The sequence below is a fragment of the Castor canadensis genome, chromosome 8 (genome assembly GCF_047511655.1).
Source record: "Castor canadensis chromosome 8, mCasCan1.hap1v2, whole genome shotgun sequence".
Taxonomy (NCBI): domain Eukaryota; kingdom Metazoa; phylum Chordata; class Mammalia; order Rodentia; family Castoridae; genus Castor; species Castor canadensis.
In genome coordinates, this window is record NC_133393.1 from 111,572,900 (window position 1) to 111,586,038 (window position 13,139).

The window sequence follows — 13,139 nt, forward strand, 5'->3', positions numbered from 1 at the left end:
TATGAATAACTCTTTTGTTTAATAAAATTTGCAGAACTTAGTGGAAAGAAATTCTAAGGCATATATCCAGAGTTTTAAAGTCTTATATACTATTTGTATGTAATGTTGCATAAATGACTTCAATAAAAAGAGACAAAAGCTGGGAGAGGTGTTACAGGCCTGTAATCTTAGCACTCAGGAGGCTGAGCAGGAAGAAGTTCGAAACCAGCCCAAGCCAGAGCAAGACCCTGCCTCAAAAACAAAACAAAACAAACAAAACCAAGACTGTAGCAGTGCAAGAGTCAGTATTACACATATCCATTCTCACAAAGCAGTATCTTACCTTTTCGGATAGAATATCTGAGGTACTAATTCTTCTTGTTAAATTTTGTTCTTTATCTTCTAATCCTTTAAAATAAAATAGCATAACCATAATTGATGTATAAAATAAAATAATGCTATTTAATACTCAGTAGTAATTATTGTAAAGGGTATCATTACAGGGACTTATTTTCTCAAACTCTCAACCAAAATGAAAAATGACCTTAAAAAGAATGAGAAATCTGATGACAGATCTCATATCAACCTCATTCTGAAAGTTATTAGGCAAACTGATTCAAGTATTAAATAAATTAAAACAATACATTGAGAAAACAGCTTCACAACTAAAAATAATTATTTTAAATAAAAACAAAATTTATGCTGGGTGTGGCAGAACACATCTGTAATCCCAACACTCAGGAGGCGGATTAGGAGGATCATAAGTTCCAGGCCAGTCTGGGATACACACTGAGTTCCAGGTCAGCCTTAGCTACACAGCGAGACCTTGCTTCAAAAAACAAAGAAAGAAAGAGTGTATGGAATATATAAACAAAAAGCAAAGCTTTATTACCAATAGAATATCAACACTGACAGATTACAATGAGAAAGCTTAAAATGAATTCAACATTTAGAGACTATATTAGATTTATGCTTTATAGAACTGATCTTTCATTTATCTAGAAAAGCAAGAGCTGAAGCACTCTAAGTACCACCAAAATTAAGTCCATCAACACTTTGACAGATTTCTAGTCTTGGCCTAGATTTCTGGAAAAAAAAAAGGTACTAAACACTGCATATATGTATTATTTAATACATTTTTTTGGGGGGTGGGACTGGAGTTTGAACCCAAGGCTTCAAGCTTGTAAAGCAGGCACTCTACTGCTTGAGCCATACCTCCAGTCCATTTTGCTCTGGATATTTTAGAGATGTGATCTCTTCAACTATTCGCCCAGGCTGGCCTCAGATCGCATTCACCCTGATCTCAGCTTCCCAAGTAGCTAGGATTACAGGTGTGAGACACGGTGCCTGGCCTACAACAATTTTATAAATTACCTAAAATTACAGTAGCATTGAAATAGATATTTTCTTAGTTTAAACAGAGGATGTTAAAAGCTCACAACGTTATTGAGACCATACCTCAAAAATAAACCATAGATGGTGGTATGCCCCTGTATCCCAGCTATTCTGGAAACAGAGGTAGGAGGACTGAGGCTCAAGGCTGGCAAATGTGAAAGACCTTATCTGAAAAGCAAAGGACTGAAAGTGTGGCTCAACTTGTAGAGCATATGCCTAGCCAAATGCGAGACCCTAGGTTCAATCTCCAGTACTACCAGAGGTAAAAAACAAAACAAAGTACAAAAAAAAGCAAAAAACACTAAGAGAATACATAAAACAGTACCCAAATGTTCTGAGTTATGTTCCAATACAAAAACCGCACACTTCAAATATCGATCAGGTAACTCAGGTCATTGTGTATTAGGAGCCACACCCATCGCCATCTGATGTTACAACTTACTGTGTCTGACGTTAAGTAACACTCCTTGATCCACCCCATAGAAATAGGCTGAAAGTTTTCCACTTCCACATTTTATTTCAAGCATTTTTATCCACTTAATATGGAAAGCTGCACCATGATTTTTCTTCGATTACTATCTTTTTTTCATGTGTCACTCACAAAGTTTTTTGAGTACTATTCCTACACACCCTAGCATACAATTTTGCAGCATGGTGATTTTTAGGAATGCATGTGTCCTGTTATAACAAAACTGACCACATGTCAAGAATACCAAAATAGTATTAACTATTTAAACCAACCAGGGAGGAGGGAATAAAACCAGCCTTGCAATAAATACACAAAACACTCTATTTTTCTTCTACGTAAGAAACCTATGAGAGTTGTCAGAGAGGCTCAAGTGGTAGAGCGATTACCTAGCAAATGTGAGGACCTGAGTTCAAGCCCCAACACTGCCAAATAAACACATCTTTAACAACAACAACAACAAAAGTTGGGCACCAGTGGCTCACACCTGTAATCCTAGCTACTCAGGAGGCAGAGATCATTCAGAGCAAATAGTCTGCAAGACCCTATTTTGAAAATACACAATACAAAAATGGGCTGTCAGAGTGGCTCAAATGGTAGAGTGCCTCCCTAGCAAACGTGAGGCCCTGAGTTTAAACCTCAGTATTAAAAAAGAAAGAAAACCTATGAGTCTCATCAGGTCCTAAGAAATTTATTAGTTAATTAAGATTAGTGCTATGTATAAAAGGTGGCAGCACCTCCCTTTAATGTAGCATAGAAGTATCGAAGTATCTATTAAGTTCCTAATGAGCACAATGGTACTTTAAAAAACAAGTACAAACAATGAATTTCAGCCATAAAACTTTACACTAAAATTATAAATCCAGATTATTGTCAAAATTGACCATGAGGGTAGTTAGGCATTGTCCTATAACCACCACGGGTATGTACAATAAATTATTTCAACTTTTACTAAGAACCTTCAAAATGCAAACTGGTCTTATACAGCTCCAAGTATTTAAAAAATTATTAGCAGGGATTCTAAGTGAGCTGGAGGTAGTCATAAGCACGCAGACGGTAGTTAAAACAGAAACAATGAGAAGAGCCTAGGAAAATAGAACACAGGACATAAAATATTAGTAAGTTTGCTAGAGGTATGGCTCAAATGGTAGAGTACCTGCTACCTGCCTAGCAAGCAGAAAGCCCTGAGTTGAAACCCCAGTGACATCAACTAAAAAAAAAAAATTAAGAAATTACACAGGAAAAGTAATTTTTTCTCTATGAGTTACATCTCACTATATACATGGCCCAGGGTTTCCTCCAACTATGTAGCCCAAGCAACTTCGAATTCTCAATCTAACTGCCTTCAGTCAGTCTCCTGAGTGGTAGAATTACGGCATGCGTCACCATGTCCCATACCCAGTTAGAAAAATTATTTTTAAAAAATGAAAAGGGAAATCAAAAAACTCTAAGAAAACCCAAATATATATATTATAGAAACCCCAAAGTTTCAAAATAAGATAACATGACCAAATATGGTAGAGACATGTGTTCTTAACACTACAGCCAGGGTGATTATATATTTGTATAATTTTTAATATTTTAAAATATATTTTATATTATAAAACAGATTATATCAGTCCTTTGCTCAAGACCCTGTAGAAGCTCCCCATTTTACTCAGAATAAAAAATCAGAGTTATTACAAGGCTCTATATATCTCCCCATCTCCAATCTCTTCTCTCCCAGTATTCATACACCTCATTCTTCTTTAGTAGCCTATGTCCCTTGTTACTCCCAAATATGCCAGGCACCCTATTGCATTAGGGTCATTATTCCAGTTTACTGATTCTCAAACTTTAGCATGAATCAGAACTGAATAAGAAGTTTGGCTAAATACAGTTGCTAAGTACCATTCCCAGAGCTCACAATTCACTAAGTGTTGGGTAAGGCCTAATAATCTGAGTTTCTGTCAAGTTGACAGGTAATGCTGGCCTGTTCTTAAAATCAGGTTTCTCTTTGACTAGAAATTTCTTCCACATATCCATTTGGCGATTCTCTCAAAAGACTTCAAAGTCTTTGTTTAAATCTCACCTTCAAATAGAGGTATTTTGAGCAACATATTAGTGCTGCAATCAGTTATCCCCATTCCCATTCTATTTACCCTGTTATACTTTTTCCTAACAGTGAATTTATCATGTTTACTGTTTTTCTCTCAAAAATGCAAACCCATGATAGCACAATTGACTATTTAAAACACACTGGCACATGTCTATAGTCCCAGCTATTCAACAGGTTGAGATGGGAGGATTTCTTGAACCCAGGTGGTCAAGAGCAGCCTGAGCAACACACTGAGACCTGGTCTCAAAAGGGGGGTGGGGGTGGGGGGGTGAAGCCCCAAAAGGCATAAATGATTATCTATTTTGTTCACCAGTACTTCTAAGAGCCCAGGATAAAAAGCTCAACTCATCTGTGAATGGAAGAGTGAAAAACTACCACTGAATTTTGCAGTTGGGTCATACACAACCTAACCATGTGTAAGTTCAGTACTGCATAGTCTCAGTACTGCAATGGGGTCAGAGAAGCAGAGTATTGGGTTAATGAGAGAATGGTAAGTAAAAATGAAGGGTAAGTATAGACTTGCCTTCCTGGAAGTCACATTGAAAAGGGGAAAAAAGCATGACAGAAGTTAAAGGAGACTGTAAGATGAAGACAAAGTTTTTTAAATCTTTGGATGGGAAACTCAAATATGTTTAAAATAAGAACCCCCTAAAATAAAGTGATTAAAGATAAATCAGAATAAACAAAAGAAAGAGCAAGGTCCTAGAGAAAGTGAGAGAACAGCCAGGTTAAAACAAAGTGGTCACAGACAGGCAGAGGGTCATACTTTCTGAAAGTGGAAGAATTAAAGTGATTATCAATATGGACAGTAAGTTTATGGAAAATAAAAAGTTGGAATTGAAAGATCACTTCAAATAGGAGGCAAGCTCATATACAAACAATAAGGGATAAGGGTTGAGTAAAAGACCTGAAAAAATTATGAAAATGTAAAAGCTGTTGAGAGAAATGAAAAAAGGTGATCAATAACAAGTTAGAAGTTTGATAGAAGAGTCTGGCTAAGGATAGGTACAATGGGGTGCACGTGTAGAAACACACAAAATTTATAAAGTTTTAGTTTTTTGGTTTTCTCCAACCCTTCATCCACAGTGAGCTAATTTTCTAAAACACACACCTGATCAAATCATTTTCCTATTTAAAATACTTGACAGTCCAATGTCTAAAGAATAAAATTCAAATTCCCTAAGATATTCAAGTCCCTCCTCAGGACACCTCTAATCTGTTTACAAACTTGTATCTAATCACTCTTTAGAACATGCTATATATTTCATATTTCATCCATATTAAATCAATCTGAATACCCGTAAAAAGTTGTGTGTCTGTTCATTTGGTTCCTTCTGACTTCCCAAATGGAAAGGGTTCATTTTTTTAAGATGCATATCAAACATTCCAATCTCAACAATCTCTACGATAACTTTCCAAATCCAGGTGAGGATATTTGATCTTTCCTTTGAATTACTGAAGGCTTTCCTACATTACTCTCATCATACCCTGATAGTTATATGTGTAGTCCCTACCCCCTTAGGCTACATTTTTCATAACTCCCTGACTAGATGTTCTAACTTCTCTGAAGAGGTGAAAAGCAACTCCCACTTTTGATTAACATGTAATCAAAAACAGTATAAATCTGCAACTAAATTTACACCATACAGATGGCCTTGAAAAGGTCAGATATAAAGTAATCCACAGCAAAAGTATACTTGTGTACATGGTAAGGGCAAAAAAAAAAAATTCCTTCAGGGAAATAATTTCCCCCCCCCCAGGTCTCGAAAAAGTCTCACAAAAAGAAAATTCAAAGAAAAATTAACACCTCCAAATGAAACAAAAAGAAAACACTCAACAAAAGAACTGAAAATGAGAACCACCAGCAGAAATAAACAGCAAACATCAGAAATCAGATGCACAAGGACTTCGGATATTAACTACCATGCGCAAATAGAAAAAAAATAAAATAGACCTAGAGTTAATTAGCTTAAAGAAACAAAGATAAATTTGAAAAAGAAAACTAAAAAACCTATCAAAGCAATCTGAGAAACAAAAATGGAATACTAAAATAAAAACTGCAGTTGAAGTTTCAAGTCAGTAAGTGGGCTTAAGGCAAAGATCAGACACAGATAAAGAGAGAATCAGCAAAATGAAAGATACAACACAGAAAAATTTCCACAATCTAGCAGAGTTACAAAGTGGTAGAAAAATGAAGATTTTAAGACATATGAAAGATAAAGGAAGAGGACAATGCAACAGAGTTCCAGATAATGGAGACATGGAGGCAATATTTTATTAAATGAAACGGCAAATTTTTCTGAACCAATGAAATAATTCAGAATCAAGAGGTGCAAGAAATCTCAGGATAAATAAAAGAAAAATCTACAATCAACATGTTATAGTTACACTATGGGGTATCAAACACAAAATAGGATCTTTAAAGCAATTAAAGAAAGTACATTACCTTCAAATTGAAAATCATTAAAACTGATGACTGACTTTAAAATCAAAATCAACATTAGAAACCAGAAAATATCTTTGGTATGGCAAAGAATTTTTTTTTCTTCTTTTTTTGCTAGTATCAGGGTTTGAACTCAGGGTTTTGTGCTTGCTAGGAAAGCACTCTACTGCTTAAGCCATGATTCCTCAAATTCTCAAATCAGAGAAATTATCTTTAAAAGAAAGTAAACAAGCCAGATGCAGTGGCTCAAGCCTGTAATCTGAGCTACTTGGGAGGCAGAGATCAGGAGGATCCTGGTTCGAGGACAGCCCAGAGGGAAAAGTTGAGACCTCGTCTCAACCCATGGCTAGGCATGGTGATGTGCACCTGTCATCCCAGTCATGAAGGAAGGCACAAATAGGAGGACTCAGATCCAGTCCCGGCATAAAGTGAGACCCTATCTCAAAATAACCAACACAAAAAGGGCTGGTAGAATGGTTTAAGTGGTTAGAGTGCCGCAAGCATGAGGTCCTGAGTTCAACCTCCAGTATGGCTAAAAAAAAAAATGGGGGGGAAGGATGGGAGAGAAAGAGAATAAAGTTTTCCTCTTGGTAGTTACACATATCCTTACATAAGTATTTAGCCATAAATGATTCTAGACATAAATGAAAGAGTGAGCCTATAAAGCGCTAAATATTAGGAACAAAGCTAAGCAAACATTGATTCTTATAGTTCAGGGAGGAGGAAAGATCTTGAATACCTTGATTACCTTTAAAAACAGATAAAAATTCATGTTACCATTCTTTCAAGGGCCAATAAGACCAGAAACTTAGTAACTTTTAAACTAGCAAAAGAAAAAAAAAATGCATGAACAAAAATAATAAAAAGCTAGAAAGAAAAAAGGAAACCAAGTATCATAATCATAAAAAAAATTCAAGGGACTATATATTCTCGCTAAAAGACAAAGATTATCAGACTAAACTACAAATTAAATAGTTCTATACTATGTACATGTGATATGTGAGACATCAAGATACAGAAAGACTGAAAGGATGGAAAATGATATAAATGATATATATACTTATCAAGAGAAAGAAGATGTGGTTATTGACATAACACAGAACAGTCTCTTGGGTAGAAACATTACTAGGGATAAAATCAATGGTAATAATTCAATCAATTCCCAACCTTGAAATATTTAAAGCAAACCTGGAAAACCAGATCCACCACCAAGTGTTGGGCATGTACCTCAGTGGTAGAGCATTTGCCTAGCATGAATGAGACTCTGGGTAACACACACACACATTCTGTCTTTGCCAGGAACTCCAGCATACATCTGTCTGTAGTCCCTGCTACTCTGAAAGCTAAAGCAGAGGACCACTTAATCCCAGGAGTACATGGCTAGCCTAGGCAACACAGTAAGATCCTATCTCTTAAAAACAAACATATCCATCATTGCAGTAGCAAATTTTAACAAAACTTATTGACTGACAGGTCAAGCAGACCAAAAAAAAAAAAAGATGATGCAGAAGGGGGTGTAGCTCAGTGGTGCAACACTACCCTAACCCGTTCAAGACCCTGGATTTGATCCCCAGCACTCTCCCCCTCACACACACAAAAAGAAACAAAGAGTAAACAACACAAAAAGCTTGATGAAATAATCTATACAATCTTAATACTCAGGAGGCAGATATCAGGAATAATTCTAATTTGAAACTATGTCAGAGAAGAAAAAGAAATCGTCCCCAACTCATTTTATGAGTATTGTAACACTGTACTAAAAACTGGCAAGGGAAAATATTACAAGTTATTGAACAGATAAAAAAAATTCTAAACATTAGCAAACCTTTAGTTGTAATTGCTAAAACTGCAAAAATCCAAATGTCCCTCAACTGGGAAATGACAAAACTATAGTAAAGTCATGAGGGAACACTGTTTAAACAATAAAAAAGAATGAACTACCTATTGATATATACAACTACATGGATGAATTTCAAATACATTATGCCAAGTGAAAAATCTACAGTCAAAGGCAATAGACTTTATTGCCATTTATGTGACATTCTATTAAGCAAAAACCACTGGGACAGATCAGTGGTTACCATGTGGGCTAAACGTTGAAGAAAGATTAACTACAAAGGGGTAAGGGGAAACTGTTACGGGTTAGTAAAACTATTCTGCATCTTAAAATTGTAGTAGCTGGTGATGATTACTCGTTACCCAACTGTCTACATTTGTCAAAATTTGAAGAACTATATATTAAAAAAAGTATACTTTACTATATATAAACTATATCTTAGTAATAAAGGGGAAAAGAAATCTATGACTTTAAAATAACATATAAACTATTTAACCCAGGCACACAAGAGTGGTTTAACAATACAAAATCAATAATTCACTATACTAATAAATTAGAGAAATTAAATTCGCAACTCAATTATGAAAGAAAGGGACCAGAGGTGAGGCTTTAGTGGTAGAGTGCCTACTTTGCAAGCACGAAGCCCTTAGTTCAAACCCCAGTCCCACCAAAAACAAATCCCCCCCCACACACAATTCAAGTACGAAGGAAAAAAAGATGTGATATTCTTCAACATTCATTCACATTGAAAATATTAAACTAGAAATATGTGAAGAAAACTTCCTTTACCCAATAAAATTTAAAAACTTACAAATCTACAAAAACCTTAAATATCATATTTAATGGTAAATTTCCTTTTAAATTAGCTGCCTACTATCATCACTTATGCTCAACACTTGCTCATAAGTCCAGGTTAGCATGTCAGGCCAAAATTAAGTAAAGATGAGCAGAATTCAGACATGGTGATAGAAGCTTGTAATCCTAATACTTGCACTCAGGAGGCTGAAACAGGACGATCATGAGACCAGCCTGGGTTACATTTCAAGTTCAAGACCAGCCTGGGCTTAATAGTGGGATCCTGTTTCAAACAAAAATGATTAGCAGGAAATAAAATTTATCATTGTTAAATAATATAAAAGCCTATAAAAGTACAAAGAATTTACAATCAGAACCATTTAGATGAATGTGCTTTCAAAACAACTAGCTACTCCTTCAGACAAAGAAATGTGATTACTGAGATATTAAACTTCATTACCTTGACTAGATTCAGTAGTGTCAGATTTCAGGGAAAGCTGTTTTGTTCCATCTTTAACTTTTTTCAACCGGTTCTTATCCCCTGGTAAAGTCAATTTTTGCCTGAATGTTTTTAATTCAAATGCCTGAAAAGTTTTGACCTGTGTTTTCTCCTCGGGAGCTACTTCTTTACTTGAGTCTTTTGTAATACTGACATTATCAGTGCTTGTTTGGTCCTCAAAGTTCAATGTTTTTGGATCTTCCTGTACATTTTCTTCTTTGCTACTCAAAGCTAGTTTTTCATCCTTATTGATACATTCTAGTTCCAACTGTATTTGCTTATACTTTAAAAGTAAATCTTCAAAAGTTTCTTCCCCACAGTTTTCATTTTTTGATGAATAATTTTGTTTTCTTGATGGAGATCTTCCAAAACTTTTGGCTGAACATCATATTAAGGAAACCAGTTTCCAAAATTTTTCCATTGTTAAACTTAACAAGAAAACTTAAGTTACAGCTGTATTTTCTCCCTTTTTCAAGACGAACTGTTACTTTAAACTAGTAATTCCATTTAATTATGTGTTGCTAATGCCCACTTTATGTGCCCATATTTCAGTTTAACAAGATCCATATAAATAGCCCACTTACAAAATCATTAGTGTCAGTAATTACCAGTACAATCCACAGGTAGTCCACCTAGTAAGATTATAGCATCTTTCCTTCTGTAGATATCAGGAAAGCCCAAAGCAAACTGGATGTTAAGACACTTTTCTGAAGGAAGAGGGGAAAACTTCAATGTTTTGTTGACAGATGTGGATACTTTATAGTTCAATTAGGAGGAAATGTTTCTTCTGTTTAGTTTCTTCTCATGTCTCAAATTTTTTTTAAAAAAATAAGAGGTAAAAAATAAACACTGACAATTGGACTAATTTATGAATAAGACATTTGAAAAAATCTAACAAGCTCAGAGCTTACCAAGTATACTAACATTCAACATATGTACACTAAAATAATTGTCATATAATAAAGTGAAACCTTTAAATAGTACTCAAAATGTACTTTCTAATTTCAAACAATTATATATGAGAACTATTATATCTCATTTTTCCATCCTGGAACAACAGAAAAAACAAGTATCTTGTGTGGTTTTATACCAAAAATCATTTATAGATTATTTTACATAATGTATATAAAACAGTTCTCTAAATATAATCTTTCCTGTTTAATAACTCACAGGACAAGCAGCCAGCATACTCTCTTAATATCCAATTAAAGAATGAGAATCACCACCAAATATTTGAGAAACTAAATAAGCTTGGAATTGAGTATCTTCTACAGTTCTGCAACAAAACTATAAATCTTTGATTCTCTGATCTCTCGACAGCCAGGGTTTTTTAAATACCAGTTTTTCAATACCTTTTTTATCTACTCTTCCAACCAAATGGAATCTGGCTTCTGTGTCAACAGAAACCACCCTGGCTGAGTTTATTCAACATTTTCAAACCTTATTTTACATGACCTCTCTGCAGCATCTGACAATATAAACCAGTTTTCTTGGCTTCCATAACTCCACTGTTCTCCTGTTTCTCTACCTTTTTTAAGAAACCTTCATGACTCCTTTCTCTTCAACTCTTGAAATAATGTTCTTCAGTGATTGGTACTCAGCTTCTTTTTCTATTTAAAGCATTCTGAAATACTCCCAGTTTTACTAATCACAAGAGAAGAGTATGGCTTGATAAGGTATTTGGATTCTTTTATCTCCTACAAACCTTGCCCATACTGCTACCAGAGCAATGGTTCTATAATGTAAGTCTGATCAGATCACTCTCACTTAATTCTCATTAAGAGTCCCTTATGTTTACCTTTCCATCTTACCTTTTCCCTACTCAGCACAATTTATGTACAGCTTTGTATCTAGGTTTCTGTTCAGCTTGACCCCAACTGAAGTTACCTCCCTGAAGCCAGAATTATTCTCTTACCCATTCTTATGCACTCTTTATACATGAATACTGCAATTATCTACAGTTTATATCTGGCTTTTCAATGGAGCCATCTAAAAGCACAACAGCCATAATAAAAAGTAAATAAAAGGATGGGGCATAGCTCAAGTGGTAGAGTGCCTGAGTAGCAAACTATTAAGGCTGTGAATCCAACCCCCAGTACCGTCAAAAAAAGAGGAAAAAAAAAAAAACCACTATAAACATTTGCAAAGGGAATACATTCAGTATACTAAAAATAACTAAAGAATAAAAAATAAGTAAAAGCAATTGATATAACTCACTAATCTCTCAAGCTAAATTAAATCTCCTACCCCTGTCTCTACAGGATAGTTAAGATCATACCAACACTAATATTTGGGAGATCTAATTCTAAGCCTGTTAAGATGCAACTTGTAACTGAATTGTTTTAAAAAGAACTGTTTTCGGCCAGGTATAGTGATGCATACTGTAATCCCAACTACTGGAGAGACTAAGGCAAGAGTTGCAAAGTCCAGTCTGAGCAACTTAGCAAGAAGCTATCTCAAACAAAACTTTAAGAAGGGCTAGTATAGTTCAGTGGTGGACCCCAGGGTTTAATTCTCAGTACCAGTACCAGTTTTATTCCACCTTTTCAGCTGCAGCTGAAAAATGGAATGATTTTTTACTGATGAGACACTGGTCTAACTATGCTAGTACTCATCTGATTTGAAAGTTTAAGACAGTAGTCATTCAAGGGAGATTTATGCTAAGATAAACTGACAAATTATTATCATTAAGAAAAATTAAAATGAACAAGAATGAAAAGTTGCAATAGCATTTCGCTTGCTCTGTTTCTTCAAAGTTACAACTACCATATCATAATTATTATAGAAAAAGAAATTATAACAACAAAACTGCTTTTAGGCTGTCTTATTTCTAGATCATTTAAGTGAGCCACAGAATTACTCTCATCCTTTTTTTTTTTTAAGACATACTGGTAAAATAAAAAAGACAATTTTTGGTGGCACACACCTACAATTTCAAATATTCAGGAGGCTGAAACTAGAGGATTGCTGTCCGAGAGCCGCCTGGGCAAAGTTAGCAAGACTCTGTATCAAAAACAGGCTGGGCAGGGTGGTGTCTGCCTGTGGTCCCAGCTCCTCTGGAAGTGGGGATAGAAGGCTCGTGTTTCCAGGCAAGCACAGGTAATGTTAGTGTGACACCCCTACCTGGAAAGAAAATTAACGGGGACAAAAAAAAAAAAAAAGAAAGAAAGAAAATTAATGGGGGCGTGGCTACAGTGGTACAGTGCTTACCTACCAAATGTAAGCCCAGTATCAATCCCCAGTACCCTGAAAAAAAAAAAAATCCATTTTTTTATAGTCACATAGTAGAAATATGTATTAAACTGAGTATGATACTGATATTAAATGAATCTGAATAAAGCTTTGTATTACAAATTTTATTTGCTCGCATTACACAAAAGTGGCTATGAACTCTATTTTCCTTCTCAAATTCTTATTAAGAACACCATTTCTAGGGTGGATTAGTAATACTGCATGAGGAAGACAATGAGCAACAATCAAAACAAGCATTCTTAAAGTGCAGCATCTGTGAAAAGAAAAACAGCAAGATAGCCCGTTTCTGACAAGTTGTTACAGAAATCGAAGTCAACTGAAACACTGGACATTTCCCTATAGTACTTGAAACATCATATACCTGTTTATTAATAG

At 35.1% G+C, this 13,139-nt stretch overlaps 1 protein-coding gene across 2 annotated transcripts in view; it reads right to left on the reverse strand.

Moving 5' to 3' along the window:
• Positions 1-13,139, reverse strand: part of Zfc3h1 (zinc finger C3H1-type containing) — a 52,614-nt gene that overhangs the window by 37,292 nt on the left and 2,183 nt on the right. For both annotated transcript variants that reach the window (XM_074083924.1, XM_020178987.2), the window contains exons 2-3: positions 9,474-9,890; positions 323-387 (exon numbers count right to left, since the gene is read on the reverse strand). In XM_074083924.1, the coding sequence (XP_073940025.1) occupies positions 323-387; positions 9,474-9,890 (482 nt within the window). The remainder of the gene's footprint in view (positions 1-322; positions 388-9,473; positions 9,891-13,139) is intronic.